General features: G+C 43.0%; 3 protein-coding genes across 5 annotated transcripts; 2 read left to right on the plus strand and 1 right to left on the minus strand.

The window, feature by feature from the left end:
* The first annotated feature begins 846 nt into the window (after positions 1–846).
* On the plus strand, positions 847–2,775 carry cbln18 (cerebellin 18). The gene is made up of 5 exons (XM_076976465.1): positions 847–1,177; positions 1,561–1,672; positions 1,771–1,950; positions 2,049–2,180; positions 2,399–2,775. The coding sequence occupies exons 2-5, from the start codon at positions 1,570–1,572 to the stop codon at positions 2,701–2,703; spliced, it is 720 nt and encodes a 239-aa protein (XP_076832580.1). The 5' UTR covers positions 847–1,177; positions 1,561–1,569; the 3' UTR covers positions 2,704–2,775.
* Positions 2,776–3,037: 262 nt separating this feature from the next.
* On the minus strand, positions 3,038–4,790 carry LOC143477734 (uncharacterized). 2 transcript variants are annotated; one of them, XM_076976466.1, is made up of 5 exons: positions 4,710–4,790; positions 4,258–4,415; positions 4,012–4,113; positions 3,694–3,819; positions 3,038–3,299 (listed from the first exon to the last, which is right to left on the minus strand). In XM_076976466.1, the coding sequence occupies exons 2-5, from the start codon at positions 4,411–4,413 to the stop codon at positions 3,153–3,155; spliced, it is 531 nt and encodes a 176-aa protein (XP_076832581.1). In that variant the 5' UTR covers positions 4,414–4,415; positions 4,710–4,790; the 3' UTR covers positions 3,038–3,152. The 2 variants fall into 2 exon arrangements, with proteins under 2 accessions (XP_076832581.1, XP_076832582.1); XM_076976467.1 differs by lacking the exon at positions 4,710–4,790 and adding an exon at positions 4,655–4,695.
* A 632-nt stretch (positions 4,791–5,422) lies between these two features.
* On the plus strand, positions 5,423–16,372 carry ano7 (anoctamin 7). 2 transcript variants are annotated; one of them, XM_076975883.1, is made up of 24 exons: positions 5,423–5,667; positions 6,715–6,932; positions 8,158–8,206; positions 8,703–8,851; positions 9,337–9,444; positions 9,655–9,791; positions 10,049–10,106; positions 10,449–10,559; positions 10,753–10,918; positions 11,186–11,276; positions 11,376–11,472; positions 11,575–11,718; positions 12,006–12,143; positions 12,241–12,339; positions 12,642–12,744; positions 12,836–12,947; positions 13,031–13,085; positions 13,186–13,283; positions 13,391–13,536; positions 13,725–13,930; positions 14,108–14,247; positions 14,351–14,441; positions 14,853–14,972; positions 15,328–16,372. In XM_076975883.1, the coding sequence occupies exons 2-24, from the start codon at positions 6,831–6,833 to the stop codon at positions 15,472–15,474; spliced, it is 2,667 nt and encodes an 888-aa protein (XP_076831998.1). In that variant the 5' UTR covers positions 5,423–5,667; positions 6,715–6,830; the 3' UTR covers positions 15,475–16,372. The 2 variants fall into 2 exon arrangements, with proteins under 2 accessions (XP_076831998.1, XP_076831997.1); XM_076975882.1 differs by having other exon boundaries at positions 6,800–6,932.
* The last annotated feature ends 4 nt before the right edge of the window (positions 16,373–16,376 follow it).

Genomic DNA, 16,376 nt, shown 5'->3' on the forward strand with positions numbered 1-16,376 from the left:
ATCTAGTAAAGTCTGCCACAATGTTTATTTTACATTTTAAGATGGACAGTGTACAATAAGGGCCAAAGAAGTCACCGATAGACCACTAATATATCTAATAGATCTCACTAATAGAACTCAGGTCTCTGAAATGATGTGTTTAAACATTATGCACTGAAATAAGAATCGATCGAAAAAATAAAAACTGTGCTTGAGGCTCCAGTTCAGGAAACTTTGGCTTTGAATCCTGTTATGAAGAAAAAAATAGCTGCTATAATATCACACAGAATTGCATATGTGTTCTCTGGCCAATCTCACAATCATCAGAAGGGTTCTACTGAACAACAGCAATGCTAATAAAACACCTCCTAACTTTACCCACCTCGCCATTCCTTACAATCTCTTCTAGTGTACAACTCTGCATGTAAAGCATGGGACCATATCCCTCTGTAGTTAAAGCCCAGAATAATGTTTGCTCCATGAGGACCAGTGTCATTTCACGACAAATAAGACAGAACTATTACCAGAACCATATAATATTAAAAAAAATTTTACCCAGCACTCCGTGTGTGTACGCAGTGGGGTAACTATTGAGCAATTTACTCTTTCTGATCGAGGCCGTACACATAACCGTTTCAGTTCATTCTTCCTTTGTGATCTCCTTTCCCGTGTTACACAGGACATAGCTACTGTAATATTAAGTGTTGCTCTTTGTGGACTGCAGTCTTCAAATGAACTTTAAATGGTATCATATTTCCCCCGGGTGTGGTCCACACCCTGTTCCCAGAATCAGGATACAGAACCAAACCCTGCATGCACCTCAGCTGGGACTTGGATCAAGAGATAGAACTAATTAATGTGGTGGCAATAAAAGACCAACCGTCCAAAACCCGCCACAATGCCAGCCGTGCCCACGTACCCAGCGCGCGCTCCGGCCTCGAAACGAGACACCGGTGTCCCGATGAATACACGTTATATTAGCGCATAACAGGACAACGGGGTGCAGGCGCACTTCCAGCGGCCTCCGTGGGGCGGGTTATGGGGAACGGGCCGTGGGAGGTTTAACCTGGCCTACTTATTCACAGGTCGCTGTTCTAGGCAACACAAAGGCAGGACGCCGAGCGCATAAGACCAGACCTCTAAACCGAGCGGTACCTTCCTCCTCTGAGAGTCATCGCCATCAGTTCCCTCAGTCACAGTGAGTATTAGGACGGAGCGCCTAGCTTTTGTCTTGATTCTTATTGGCCTATGTAACGGGGTAATAGTGCCTATTTTATAATTTAACTCAAATCATTCAGACTTGCTTTTGGATGGTTTTTTTTTTTTTGGTTGTATGTTTAGTTTTTTGCTTGTTAGTTTTTACTTGCCCTACTTTAGCAAATGTTTTAAGAGTCTGTCATGCATCGAGTCTTTGGAGTTTGGAGAAAAATAAAAAGATTATTAAATGAGAAAATTAATATATACTCTTATTTTATACGTATAAATGTTAAGCAAAATAAAAACTTTAAAATAGAAAATATTGAAATATTAAACAGTAGTCATTTGTGGCTTTACAGTAAATGTAAGTATCATTTTATATAGAAAGTGAGAATGAAGGCTGCTGCAGTAGCTGCTCTGGGCCTGCTGGGGGCACTATGTCTATGCGTAAATGCAGACACATACAGTGCCATAGACTTCGTCCGCAGGAGTGCAGGTGAACTTCTCTTGCTGTGCGCTACTTTATCACTCTACAGACACTCTATAGCCAGTGTATGGATGAGAACCCTGATTTTCTTGTGTGCTCTTCCCCAGTCAACTGGACAGGGAGTCTGCCTTGTGGCCTGTGGGACTGCAACTGTGAGTTCCAGCAGCCTAAAGGTTGCTGCTGCGTGAGCTCAGCCCTCGACCAACTCCTGCAGGCCACGTTCACACGCATGGTGAGCTTGTGGGAGCGCCTGGAAAGTCTCAACCAGCAGATCGATTTGATCGCAGGTAACACAGGGGTAAAGAAGCTCAAAGGAGACCTTTTTTTTTATTTTTACCCAATCAAAACGTTTGTTTTGAGTTTTGCCTCCCGCCCTCTCCACCAGGTGGACGTAACATAGCGTTTTCTGCATCAATGATGTCGACACCTCTATGTTTTGGGCCTTACAACAAGAACGTTTCCATTCCTTACCAGAACGTCACACTGAATCACGGCCATGGGTATAATCCAGCATTGGGTAAGCACAGCCTATTGTCCCAATACAAAGTGAAAAGACATACTACACCAACATACTCCCAACAGCTCCACCACCAATACATCATGTAGTTTCTTTTCTTTGTAAGGATTGCAATCCACTGTGTCCTATCTCAGAATATTATTCGTTTTCCTGTCCAAAACATAACAGAGCGTAATTCCTCTCCATAACCGTGGCGATTCATAAACCTCTTCTCACAGGTACCTTCACAGCAACCCGCGATGGCCTCTACTTCTTCAGCTACACCGTCTACTCAAACGTCGGCTTGGCAGGCGAGCGCATCTTGTACAAGACCCAGCTGGTGATGGACGGCCAGGTGGTCTCCTCCTCCTGGGAGGACAATCGGGAAGATTCGGAGGACAGCGCCACACAGACGGTGCTACTGAAGCTGAGCCAAGGTAACCAGGTGTACGTCGAGCTGGTCTTCGGGAGGATATTGTGCGGCGACACACAGGGTTTCAACTCCTTCAGCGGATACCTGGTCTACCCGACGCACGACATGTGAGAGGGAGGTTGACAGGCTTGTACCCAAGGCGCTGCTCACAGGATGTAACCAATCACCCAAAGCATCAGGTGATGAGATTCAGCAATGAGACGTTCAATGCAGCCGTCGCTGTTTTGAAGCTTCACAAGCAACGTCGTGGGAGGTCTGACATTACATCACTGTCATGTACAGTAATTCTTCATCATCTTTGTAAAATTATATTAGTGTATTTCAATTTTTTTTTCTTCCAGTCTTTTTTTTGGTGGATGGAGTAAAACCTTACTTTGGTACAAACCTCAGAAACGTCACCGTCACATCTGTTAGAGTGACAAGGGGGTGGGGATAAGAAATGACCACATGTTGATCTGCCCTCATTATAATTACAATAAAGAGCTGCAAAATATTGTATTTTACTGTTGTTTTAATAAACTGTACAGCTAACTACACAAGTCTTCTAGACTAGAAGAATATTAACGTCCATTCTGCTGAGCTTTCGCCAGCAGGAGGTCCATGTACGCTCCATCAATCAGGTCCTCATTCTTCACACCCAGGTCCTGCATCAGCTGGTGGGCAATGGTAACTCCTTCTTCTGTGGTCTGGTTTTCTTTCATGACTACCTAAATGAATGTACACCCACACAAGTGCATGCACAGGTCAGGAACCAGGCAGTATACTGTGAAGCTGGATTTAGGGGGTGAGCACGCGAAGTTGTTTGATTAATTTTAGTTCAAAACAAACTTTGCCAGTGATGTTTTGTAGAATTTTACTCAAGACCAAGGCATCGAAGGTCATGCCACCATTGCAAAGCACACTGATTTGGCACAGGGTACCGAACTATAACCATATGACTAACCACATGACTAATGATTCCTGAAGCAACACTGGATGGGGGTGTTTCACATGTTTTCATTTTCACACAAAAAGTTGTTTTAATAAAACAACTATAAAAATTTCAATGACACATTCGTTTCCCACTCACTGACGCTTCTCTCACTGATGAGCTTGAAATACCTCGAGCTCCATGAAGTCTCCCAGGCCGTCCACACAGTCGACGTGCACTCGGGTCTGGCCCACCATGTACAACCGACGCTCCTTCTTCACCTGGCCCAGCTGGCCCAGAGCATCGGACAGGACCCTCTACACACCACAAACACCAGAGCCAGGAAGACACGATGACCAGTGAGCACACTTCAAACACTTTAAAATAAAATGTAAATATATGCTGTATGATTCACCATTGCACTATAAAGGATACACTATCATCTGCATAGTGTCTACGAATATTTTCGTAGTCAAATAAAAATAAAAAACGAATGGTCGCGTGCTTACACCCAGTCCTCGTGGGTCATTTGTCGGAGATATGGAGTAATTTGAGAGTTTGGGCCCATCCATGTCTGGTCTCTCATAGAATATCAACTGCCCACTTCCATCCTGAACAGGGGAGTGACACGTGATTTATGTTTATGTTTACAATGTTTATGTTTACATAACGTTCTCTCCACCATTATACAGCGATGCTAAGAGAGCGTTTCATTTGATCTGTCATATCTGTTCGTTGAACCTTAAGTGACTCACTAGGAAGTCCCTCAGTTTGAGACGTCCCCTTCCCACTTTGAAAAACGTGTCCATCTGCTGGACAACTGTCCCGTCCGAGCCGCTCAGCTCTTGCGCACGCTGCGTCAAATACTTGCGGTCACGCACCGTGGCCTTTATCTCCACGTTGGATGGCATCTCTGCAAATGTGTTGATTTTGAACCAACGTGAGTGACTCGAAATAGTGAACATTAAAATACATGCTACATAAAACCGTCGAATATATTAGACCCAGTTTTATATCAGGAAATCCCATTTTTCATTACAAAGCCATTCTGTGATACTATATAGCCAAAGCAATATTCTCTCAACCAACATATCAGCTATTACTGAGATGCAAAGATTATAAATGGACTTCAAGTACAAAACCACAACGAACTTTACGATAAAGACAGATTTGCTTGCATAATACACTCATATATTTAGAGGCAAACCTCTGGACAGGAAACCACGAGCACAGAAGATACGCGCGTACTTTCGCGGCGAATATTTGCCTTAGGAAGGACGAATACATCCGCTTCACTCTCATTTCAGAATTAAAGTCCCAAGGAATAAAACTGTTATATTAGTTGGCCGATATCAAAGCTACGTCTTTAAAGTACACAAATGTACGTTCAAAGAATGTACCTGAAGATGTACGTGAACGGATATGTTTGAGCAATACCTTTTCCGCATCATGTGTCGAGCTCATTTGAATTAGATTGTTGCCAAAGACATAAAAAATAATTTTCTTACGACCGCAACATAGGGTAGCATGTTTATCCTTTCTCGAAAGGTTACTATTAGGTCTACACTAAAAATAATATTCCAAGGAGAATCCAAAATTCACAATTAATTCACAATGTTTGCCTGTGTATGAAATTGGTAACCCTAAAGCTGGAAGCTTTTCCAGGGCCAGAAAACTCCTGAGTTTTATTAGTTTCTCATTCTGTAATAGTGGTCTGCATTTGGACATTTTTCTATATTTGTTAGGCTTGCTTGTGTGTGTGTGTGTGTGTGTGTGTGTGTGTGTGTGTGTGTGTGTGTGTGTGTGTGTGTGTGTGTGTGTGTGTGTGTGTGAAAAAGAGAGAGAGACTCCTCCTAAATAGCAAACAGAATGAAGCTCACTCCTTTTCTTACTGTTCACTTTTCCTCCCTCTTTCCTTATCTGCCATGAGGGGAAGTGTTGCGCTGAGTGTAACATCCTGTATGGGCTGGGCGAACAAGTGAGAGAGACAGACAGACAGACAGACAGGTGGATAGCAGCATATAGCAAGTCTCCCTGTATCTCCTCTATCTACTGCTGTGGAACTGCCACCCAGACTGTGGAGGATATTCCAGCGAGTGGCATGACGACGTGAGGACGCCTGGACGTGAGGACGCCTGGACGTGAGGACACCTGGTCAAACCCAGGTGAGTGGGAAGAGTGGGCTGAGCCTCAGTTAGAGGGCGCTATGTGTTCTGGGAAAGCACAGATGTCTCTTCTAGGGGTTAATGGAGTTGAAATAATGGAGTTGAAAGAGTTGCTCTTAAAGCTTTCAATACTTTCAATACTTATGCAAATGTGGACTGTCTGGACACCTGTCCTGGATCCTGTTCCAGTAGTGATAACATTCCTATGTGCCACTACTCAATGCATGGCAGGCGTCCCATAGCCATTATGTATAGATCACCAATATGCAAATCAGATGACTGGTATGCAGGAAACATGCACATATAGGCACTGTATCAAGTATAACTGAAATGGTTCATAACTCAGAGGATCTACCTGGCATGACTGTTGTAGTGGCTGGGATAGATATAAATATTAATATTTTCACAGCTGTTGGTCAGAATATAATGCACTATAACTGCATTATATGAGATCATAAAAAATGATATCAGTATGTTTCTAACCAAAATGTTTACAATGTCTTGCTAAGTTATTGTCAAATTCCATATTAAGGTACAAGATACAATGTACTGAGAGGTTATGTTCCTGCAAGTATATAGTTTTACATTATAATATGTTTTCTATAATTTCAACAGGATATTTTAACAAAATTAAATATCCAGTTAATTGGCTGGATATTCAGCCTTTGTTTCCATGTCCTCTTTGTTCAACTCCTGTATGTCTAATGGGTGTATTTCTGCTAGGCATCCTTGTTGAAAATCAACTTATTTTGCTCAGTGTTGCAGGGTGTATTTTACAGACCACAGAGAGAGAGAGGGAGAGAGAGGGAGGGAAGGAGGAAGAGGGGGAGGGAGAGTAAAAGGAAGAGAGTGAGGGAGAGAGAGAGGGAGAGAGTATGACTCACGTCTGTGGTTTTGTGCGTGCCCCCTGTGTTTTGTCCTGGAGTCTTCTCTATGGGGATCTCTTTATATTTGTTATGTCTCACACTGTTCCTAATGAGGTCTTATGGTCCAGGCTGTTGACTCCTCCGGTTAACTCAACCTGTTGCCTTATCAGCCTGTATTTAGAATGATTTTCAGGGGTCACAAGAAGCCGACGGGTGAAACATCCCCGTTTACCGTGCGCTGCGCTTCGTCCGTGCACGTCTTTAAGGCCCGAGAGTTTATGAGGACGCGAGCCGAGGATGACTACGATGATGAAGAAGAGTGAAGGTGAGGACAGCGCAACGCTGATCGCCCTCTCAGAGCAGCCAGACAACAGCTACGGAAGCATGGATACGAGTGAGGTACGTGTGTGTGTGTGTGTGTGTGTGTGTGTGTGTGTGTGTGTGTGTGTGTGTGTGTGTGTGTGTGTGTGTGTGTAAGAGAGAGAGAGTGATGAAAGGAGGATTATAAACATATAGATTTATAGACTATAGGGGTTTCAGTTATGACATTTGTGATATTTAACTACCCTACCTGCTTGCCTACAACCAAGCATGGACGTGCAGAAGAAAGATGAATAATAACTCAAATATCTGACTCCAAAATATAGTTAGTAGGAATCTAAGGGAACTGTCTTCTCAAACAGCTCAGTGCTGGTTATTAAAAGATGTTAGCATACATTTACCTTTATCTGATACTAATTATGAACTCATCTGGCCCACTACAGCTATAACCAAGGGAGATTGTGATTACACAATTAACCAGATTTATTTAACAACCAACAAAATATTCAACAACAGAACAACTATTCTAAATTAAAGTAACACAAGGTAACATACCCAATGGAAACAGAGAAATACACATCTCAAAGTGCCTCAAGGTGTGAGGAAAGAATAGCCCCAAGATCGTATGATAAGAGACCCTCCACCAAAATCCTCTCCCTTTAGGACTCCACAGCATATCAAAGGCACAGAAATTATACAAACTAGGTCAACCAATGGGAATCAGATCGAAGGTATAGAAATCAGAGTACATTTGTATGCAGAGTGCACACAGGACCCCTAATCTTTTGGGTGACGTTTACAATCTTTCCCAGTAAGTGAGGTAACACAACCTGTGAGACTATACTAAAGATGCCACCTTTGTCACAAAACAACATGCTGCACAATGAGTCTAAACATGCCACACCAGCACAATATTATAACCAAAATACAAATGGTTTTTTTCCCATTTCTATGGCAATTTCTTAAGGCACGCTTCCCCCCCTGGGCCTATCTGCCCCCCAGGGAAGGGCAGCCACATCCTGCATCCCCCACAGGATATTTGCCTGTGCAACTAATGAAGGACCTCTGGTCGAAAAAGTCCTGTTTCTCTGGAAACTTGTAGTTTGTACTTCACTACAATTTCTCTCTCTCTCTCTCTCTCTCTCTCTCTCTCTCTCTCCCTATATATATATATATATATATATATACAGAGAGAGAGAGAGAGAGAGAGAGAGAGAGAGAGAAATAAGCAGAGCAGTAGTATGAATTCAGTTGTGTAGTGCATTTGATATGTATGTTGTTGTTATGTGAATATTCTCTACAGTTTCCCCAGAAGGACAGAAATGTATTTAGTGATGGCGTCACGCGCATTGGTGAGTGTCCAGGAGAAGTTTCTTGTTTCCATGGAATTTGAGCTTGTTTATTTTGTCATGGCACAGTAATGCTAGATGTATTTATTTTAAATAACATATTCATTACGTGTGTGTGTGTGTGTGTGTGTGTGTGTGTGTGTGTGTGTGTGTGTGTGTGTGTGTGATCGTGGGCTTACTGGAGGAGTTAACAGATGGGAGCATTCATCACATTGTGTGCAGTGTTCAGATAGGCCTTGCTTCCGTCCCAATAGCAGTATCGCTCTCCACAGTGCTCTAAAGAGTTTCCCTAATGAGCAAGGCCCTCCCTACTACACACTGCTGTTTAGTTTTCTATAAACATTTGGAAACAGGCAACCCTTAAGAAATAATCCATGTTACACAGCTATCACAACTGATGCATAGATATGCCAGATTATGCTTTCACAGGTCAGGTTTGCTGCACCACATGTGTATGATAAAATGTTAATAGGTTATATCTCTGGTGATCTGTGAACAGATTTTGTGCTAGTCTGGGATGAACCTGTAAGTTACTCAAAGCCTGTTAAACCAGAGGATACCTCATCTGAAACCAGCCGAGACGTCCACAACAAATGGAGGACAGAATTCCTGTCCAAGCTGCGAAACGCAGGCCTCCGTCAGGAGATGGTCAGTTACCAGAGGTTAAAGTTCAAAGGTCACATGTCTGCCTACAATTAGCTCAAGTGACCTTGGACTAGTCGCTTCTATAAGTCGCTTAACATCATACTATTCTTTAAGATTACTTAAGTGTCCAGGATTCAGCTTAATTATTATCTATATTAAATAATGAATCCAAATGTTTGGCCACACTAGGCTAGCTTAGTCAGATTAAACATCCTGATTTACTCAGACATTTTTTCTCTTTGCTTAATACAAGTTCCAAGATGATTAAAGTACTTTAGGTAAAATAACTATGGAAAACAATTAGGTTAAAATTTTTATTTATTCACGTTAACGTAGGCAACTGTGGAACTGTGAACTGAACTGTGAACAAAATTACGTAAACAACATTCCTGCACGAGTTAGTTCGGTATTTATGAATGCGCTAATTACATTTTTATAAAACTTTTTTAAATAAAAACTTAGTAAATTAACATCATGTCATCTCTCAGAAAGAAGTTGTGCTCGGTGAGACAAAGACAACGTTTGTCCTCTTGAGCGCCCCCTGGAGTGTGCTGTGTTATTACGCTGAGGAGATCAGCCTTCGGGTTCCACTCCAGGTAAACCAAGAGTGACACATTGGTGACATGAACAATTCTGAATTGATTACACAGAAGGGATATGGTCACTCAACACACACACATACACACACACACACACACACACACACACACACACACACACACACACACACACACACACACACACACACACAGCATATGTATATATAGCAGATATAAAATAAAACTACTGGTGTGGCTGTACCACAGGTCGAGACAACTCAAGAATCCAACTGGTCAGAAAACATACTGGGAAAGTTACACATCCCTAATATTCTAGCCCAGCAAGTGCCGAACCCTCCACCTGACTACTACACCTGCCAGTTCCGAGCTAAGAAGCTAGAAAGGTACAGTGTGGTGTTTCTGTCCTGGTCTCTCTGTGGGATTTGGAGTACATGGTTTTAACTCAGTGCAGGATGAAAAAATGTAGGAGTGTCAGTGGTTGAGAGGTGGTTTAAGGGTCACTTAGTGCCCTGTTCATACAGAGTAGTGTTGACATAGTGTACACCTCTGCCATTTCCTTAAAGGGAATACACACACACACACACACACACACACACACACACACACTCAAAATGTATCACACCCCTATATCTTCTTGTAGGTTTCTTGGACATGAGAACAGAGACACTTTCTTCAAGACGACACAGAGACATCAAATTGTGAGTTTGGACATTTGATCAAATAAATCAGCTGATTGAACTGCAGCATGTTAGTGAGGTGTGTCATGTTTGCGTAGAGCCTCTGGCCCAACCTAGAGGCTTTTACACCTATCAGCATTAACCTTTTATGTCCCAAACTTTTTAAATTTATAACGGTCTCCCTCCCCAAATGCTAAGGGAACAAAGATTAGCAGAGTCGTGCAGCAAACAATGTCATGCTAACTTTGTCCTCAGTAGATCTCATCGTCACTCACATTACTGTTGGGGGACTTTTTGTCTTTTTCTGTCATCATTAATAAATCAATGCTAAATGTGTCAAGACCCTCTGCTACTGTCCTGCAGCTGTATGAGATATTGTCCCGCACACCGTTCGGTGCGCTGAAGAGGGGAGAGGTTGGGGTGAGCAGGCTGATCAGTGAGAAAGTGTTCACCGCTGCTTATCCATTACACGAGGTACGAGTGTCTCCTATGTATATTGCTGTGAATTATATAAAAATAAGTAATTGAGAATTCCCTCTTTAACCTCTGTCCATTTTTAAGTAATTGCTCAGAATTTTCCCAACATTACCCTGAAACGGGCCTTTCAGCTATTCGTCTCTTTCCAGCTAGTCAGTGGTGAACTCACACCAATCGTTGTTTGTGTCAGGGTCCGTACGAGATGCCCAGAGGCCCGGTGGACCCTTGCAGTCTGAACATGAGGCAGATCTTGCACCAGTACTGGGGACGCTGGGCCTGCTGGAGGAAGTACCAGCCACTGGACCACATCCGCGAGTACTTTGGCGAGAAGGTGGCGCTCTACTTCGCCTGGCTGGGTAAGGGCTCATCAGCTCACAGGTTGGAAGGGGCAGATGAATCCAGTCATGGGAGTTTGTTGTACGTGTTTTATTTGTGTTTATTTTTTTCATGGTGTTTGACTGTAGGCAGTGCTATTGGTGAGGTGTGTTTCTGAAGATTACAGTGCTTATCCAAATGTAAATAGTGCATGACATGTTTTACCCCACCCAACTCTACCTTAAACTTTTGACACATCTGTAAACATCTCACTCTCTCTCTCTCTCTCTCTCTCTCTCTCTCTCCAGGGTTCTACACTGGATGGTTACTCCCTGCTGCAGGCATTGGCTTCCTCTTGTCCTTATTTGGTATCTGGCTCATGGTCACTGACGTGCCAGCGTGAGTGACACCGACACCTTTGACCTCAGCCCAAGGAGAGTGGCCTGCCACTGACTGTGGCCCTCGACCTTTAACCCCGTGTTGATTTGTGTCTCGTAGGCATGAGGTCTGCAGCAATGCCAACAAGATCGTCATGTGTCCGCTCTGCAACATCTGCAGCTACTGGAACCTCTCTAGCATCTGCTACACGTACAGGGTGGGTTTAATGGGTTTGATGGTTCTGGAGGACCTGTGTTGAAGAGCTGTGACAAACAGAAGACCAGGTGTATACAAGGTTTTTTCTGCGATTCTCTCATAGGCGGGTTTATTGTTCGACAATGGAGGAACCGTGTTCTTCAGTATCTTCATGTCTCTGTGGGCAGTCACCTTCCTGGAGTACTGGAAACGCACCTGCTCCATCCTGGCCCACCGTTGGGACTGCTCCGAGTTCGAGGACGCCGAGGTCAGGAGATATGGCTCTTGGTGGTCATGCATTTGCGGGAAAATGTATCGCTCCATACTAGTTGTTCCAAGTTCCCGAGGACTGTGATTCTTGAATTTTAAAAACACATAATTCACCTCATCCGCTAAATACCAAGCCACAAATGGATTAAACTTGATGTTCCATTTGGCCTATATTTGCAAACCTCTCCAACTTCATACCATGGACAGCTGAATATATAAGCATATGTCACAGGTAGGTGCAGTACTTCACGTCAGTGTTCCCCACAAGCTCCTCTATAATTCTAGGAGAGACCTAGACCAGAGTTTGCTGCCATGGCGCCCATGACCGTCCGTAACCCGGTGACAGGGACGGAGGAACCCTACTTCCCAGATACCAGCCGTTTCCGACGCATCGTCACTGGCAACATGGTCATCATCCTAATGGTGAAGCACGATGCAGCATGACAATCAACTCCCTCGTCTGCCGTCCACAGTCACGTCACGTACGATGGTTTGACGTTGAGCTTGATTTTTTTTGCAGCTTTCCGTGGTGTTGATGTTTCTGATAGCGATTATTCTCTACCGGACTATCCTCAGCATCATCATATACAAGTCTCAGAATGCCTTTTTCATATTCTCCGTAAGTCCATTATCCCAGTGTTTTTGATTCGATCCAAGTCTAACTTGTCCTCCTGTTTGAAATATGATGTGATGAGATTATTTTTCAACATCTATTAAAGAATATGTGCTCATTTTCTGACTGAGATTATATTTTGACTTGTGTCTTTAGTAACGTTTCCTACTAGAAATACATGATACACATAATACCAAGTTAGGTCAGTTAATGGAACTATTTACATTACTCTGCTATTCCGGCATTGATTCTCTTCAAGCATGAACTTTGGGACTATATAGACCATGCGGTGTCCTCTCTCTTTACAGGCTGGAAGGATAGCAAGCATCACCGGCTCTGTGCTTAACTTAGTGGTTATACTTCTACTGTCCAAACTCTACACATACCTAGCTGAAGTCCTGACACGATGGGGTAAGGAGACTTAAACACTTATGAAACTTCTCAGCAGTTTGTAGTGTTCTGATGCAGCAGTGAAGAGATTATCTTGCCTCCCTGTGAGCAGAGATGCACCGGACTCAGACCAAATTCGAAGACGCATTCATCCTCAAAGTCTTCATCTTCCAGTTTGTCAACTTCTACTCATCTCCTGTTTATATTGCATTTTTTAAGGGCAGGTGTGTATTTAGGAAACATAAACACTGTTCAGTTAGGTGAAAACGCCTCAGACAACCAATGGATTTTGTCTGCTAATTTTAAGGTTTGTTGGATACCCAGGAGACTACAATACACTTTTTGGTATTCGAAATGAAGACGTAAGTGTGGACTCAGCTTTCATTCCTTCAGGTCTTCATCTTCATGGTCCATAATGGCCTGGAACAGGATGTGTCTCAGTAATCGTATATTTTCCTGCAGTGTGATGCCTCAGGATGTTTAATTGAGCTTGCGCAAGAGTTGTTGGTCATCATGGTAGGCAAACAAGTCATCAGTAACGTTCAAGAATTTGCTATCCCGTAAGTCTTCATCTTTCAGTTTTTAATAAAAAGCATGTTTTCTTTAAATTCCTGAACTTCTTACCTTCTCTCCCCCCCCCCCCCCCCCCCACCCCGCACCCTTACAGTAAACTGAAAACATGGTGGCACAAGAGAAAACTCCATCCAGCTCAGAAAACAAAGGAGCAGAATGACCAAGAGAGGGTGGATCCCTGGGAAAGCGACTACGAGCTGCTGGAGTGTGAGGGTTTGTTTGATGAGTATCTGGAGATGGGTGAGTGCCCAACCTCATTCCCACATATTTACGTTTTATCATGTCTGAAGGGCTTGGGGTTAAAATAGTAGCAGATTCCTCTTCATGCATGTCTTAAGCAGAGAGTTAAATAACTGAACTTGTTCCCAAGCTGACCAGTGCCAGATCAAAAAAGCCGCCTTACAGGTCGACTCTCGCTCCCTCTGCAGTCCTGCAGTTCGGGTTCATCACCATCTTCGTGGCTGCTTGCCCCCTGGCCCCGTTCTTCGCTCTCATCAACAACTGGGTGGAGGTGCGCCTGGACGCGCAGAAGTTCGTGCGCGAGTACCGGCGGCCCGTGGCGGAGCGCGCTCAGGACATCGGGATATGGTTCACGATCCTGCAGGTCATCACCTACCTGGCCGTGGTCAGCAATGTGAGCACACCTGCTTCCCCTCCGCTTAGCCACTCTCTTTTCTCCTAGGAATTTATGCCACACACGAGCACGTTTCTCCCCCCATCTGAAAGAATTTGTTGTGGGTTTGGTTCACATAAACATAATCAGCTCATGAAAAGCTACCGCTGTGCTTGTTTAACTTCCTGTTCCTGCTAGGCTTTCCTGATCGCGTTCACGTCTGATTTCCTGCCTCGCCTTTACTACCGCTACACCACAGAGGGGAGTCTGAGAGGATACATTGATTTTACCCTCTCCGAAGCTCCCAGTAATTTCACCCAGAGTTTTATGCAGTGCAGGTAGGGAGTTGGATTTAACTTTTGATGGCACGTGTGACCTGCACTGTGAAGATGATGTCTGTGATGTCTAAGAGTGTCCTAAGTTTGAAACGTTCATTCTCAGGTATCGAGGCTTCCGAGACGAGAGGGGAAGACACACACCTGAGTACTACCACCTGCTGGCCATTCGACTAGGTTTCGTCATTATATTTGAGGTGTAGTGCCATATTACTCATCCTACCAAATGTTCCACACGTCTTGAGCTACATGTAAATGTGCACATAGCCTAGAGGAATTGCTTATTCTTCTTATACACAATCTCTAACTTATCTGATGACTGACATGTCTGAAGATCTCAAAACGTTCGATCTAGAAAGCAAATGTTCCGTTCACCTATTTGATTCAGGCATTTTACAAAGAAAACCCTCACACACATATTGCTGTTATTTTTGCTTTTGTTTAATGTATTTAATATTATTATTGTAATCCAATTATATTCTTCCTGTGTTGCTTGAGGCACAGGACCATTGGTACAAGCTCTATATACCATAAACCTGAAAACCTGTTCATTCAGATGCCTAACACCTTCGGATTCCCTAACATTTAATTCAATGCTCATATCTCAGCATGTGGTGTTCCTGATTGGTCGCACAATTGACTGGATGGTGCCAGACATCCCAGAGGAGGTGGAGATCAAGATCAAGAGAGAGCACTACATGGCGAAAGAAGCCCTGGCCGAAAACCAGGTGAGATCACCCATGTGGTCAGGATCACCCATGTGGTCAGGGTCACCCATGTGGTCAGGTTTGAAGCATATTAATGACATATGAATGACAATGGGACAATGACTATGTTAATGTGTCGATTTGGCTGTTGTGTGATAACTTGAGTAACTTATGTGAGTAACTTAAGAAGCATAAGTGAATAAAAAATGTGCAAAACGCTGAAGTTCCCCTGAAGGTCTGTGAGGTAGATATGACGTTGTTCCTCGTCTTCAGACATGCTGAAAAATAACCAAGAAAAAAATACACTTCTGATACTAAAAGAAAATGTAGTATCAGACAGCAGGGAGGATCTTTCACTCCGTTTATTCCTGTTCAGCCTCTCGAAGAAGCAGTCCTGGAAGAGACCCCACGCCAAGACTACGAGCTTCGCCACAGAGGAAGACCTCAGAGTTCGGTGGACACTCCTCACGACACTGCTTCTCCTCCACCAAGTCTGACCCACGTACCCAAGGGTGACCTCTAACATTTGACCTTTGTCATGGAGATGGAAAAGGTGGAATGGGTGTCTGAGGAAAGCAGGCAGAGGTTGTTGCCGGGCCCACCAAACCAAGCATGAACCAGTCACAAGGCTGATATTAACTCTGTGATTTAAAATCAGTTTGAAAGTAACTCTAAAGAGGTTGGTGAAGACGTCATGAGATTTAACACTCATTTTCTGGCCTCCTTGTGTCTTTCTTGTGTATATTTGTATACTATTGCACAACTACCAAGATTCAAAGTATTCAGTCGTTACCCATGTAGTAGTTAGAAGGGGGACTAAAAAATACATTTAAAAACTCCTTTGCTTGTCTTAATACTTTTAAAAATGGAATTTTCTGTTGTTTCATCTTGATATGTATTTCATGAAACGCTATTTTAGCCAAACGTCCCTAAACACATCCTAGTTATTGTTTCTGCCAGGGTAAAGGGCTGTTTTCTCACCAGGGATTATTAAAACAACAGTCTGCTGATAAAGGTTTGAACAGGACCCATGCAGGTTTGGCTCCAGGGATGTATTAGTGCTTAGCATCATCCCCTGGTGAACACTGAGTCCTCTTAGCTAGAATATGTTCATACAGGATGTCAACCTTTTCAGTTGAATTAAATTAACTTTATTTTTCCAACCAAGGCTGGATTTTTTTGTTGCTTTTATCTCGAACACTAAACAACTTAAACAATTACAACACGTAACACAACATTCACAAAAATGAAAGCAAAAAACGTATTGCTAACCTTTCTGTTCAAAATTATTTATGGAATTATTATGCATCACTGTAATAAATATTATTTATATTTATAAATAATATTGTAATCAATGTTATTAAATTATTGTGAATTATTTATTATTATTGCAATGTTATTGTATAAAACACTGAAATAAATATT

Source organism: Brachyhypopomus gauderio, chromosome 16, assembly GCF_052324685.1.
Source record: "Brachyhypopomus gauderio isolate BG-103 chromosome 16, BGAUD_0.2, whole genome shotgun sequence".
NCBI classification, from domain to species: domain Eukaryota; kingdom Metazoa; phylum Chordata; class Actinopteri; order Gymnotiformes; family Hypopomidae; genus Brachyhypopomus; species Brachyhypopomus gauderio.

Excerpts from the sequence above, each read along its gene's own strand:
- cbln18 (XM_076976465.1), top strand. The coding sequence starts at position 1,570 with ATGAAGGCTGCTGCAGTAGCTGCTCTGGGCCTGCTGGGGGCACTATGT. Across the intron at positions 1,951-2,048 it reads GCAGATCGATTTGATCGCAG|GTGGACGTAACATAGCGTTT; the intron begins GTAACACAGGGG and ends CCTCTCCACCAG. Across the intron at positions 2,181-2,398 it reads TGGGTATAATCCAGCATTGG|GTACCTTCACAGCAACCCGC; the intron begins GTAAGCACAGCC and ends CTCTTCTCACAG.
- LOC143477734 (XM_076976466.1), bottom strand. The coding sequence starts at position 4,413 with ATGCCATCCAACGTGGAGATAAAGGCCACGGTGCGTGACCGCAAGTAT. Across the intron at positions 4,114-4,257 it reads TCAAACTGAGGGACTTCCTA|GATGGAAGTGGGCAGTTGAT; the intron begins GTGAGTCACTTA and ends TCCCCTGTTCAG. Across the intron at positions 3,820-4,011 it reads ATGACCCACGAGGACTGGGT|AGGGTCCTGTCCGATGCTCT; the intron begins GTAAGCACGCGA and ends TGTGGTGTGTAG.
- ano7 (XM_076975883.1), top strand. The coding sequence starts at position 6,831 with ATGACTACGATGATGAAGAAGAGTGAAGGTGAGGACAGCGCAACGCTG. Across the intron at positions 8,852-9,336 it reads CAGGCCTCCGTCAGGAGATG|AAAGAAGTTGTGCTCGGTGA; the intron begins GTCAGTTACCAG and ends GTCATCTCTCAG. Across the intron at positions 11,719-12,005 it reads CCGAGTTCGAGGACGCCGAG|GAGAGACCTAGACCAGAGTT; the intron begins GTCAGGAGATAT and ends CTATAATTCTAG.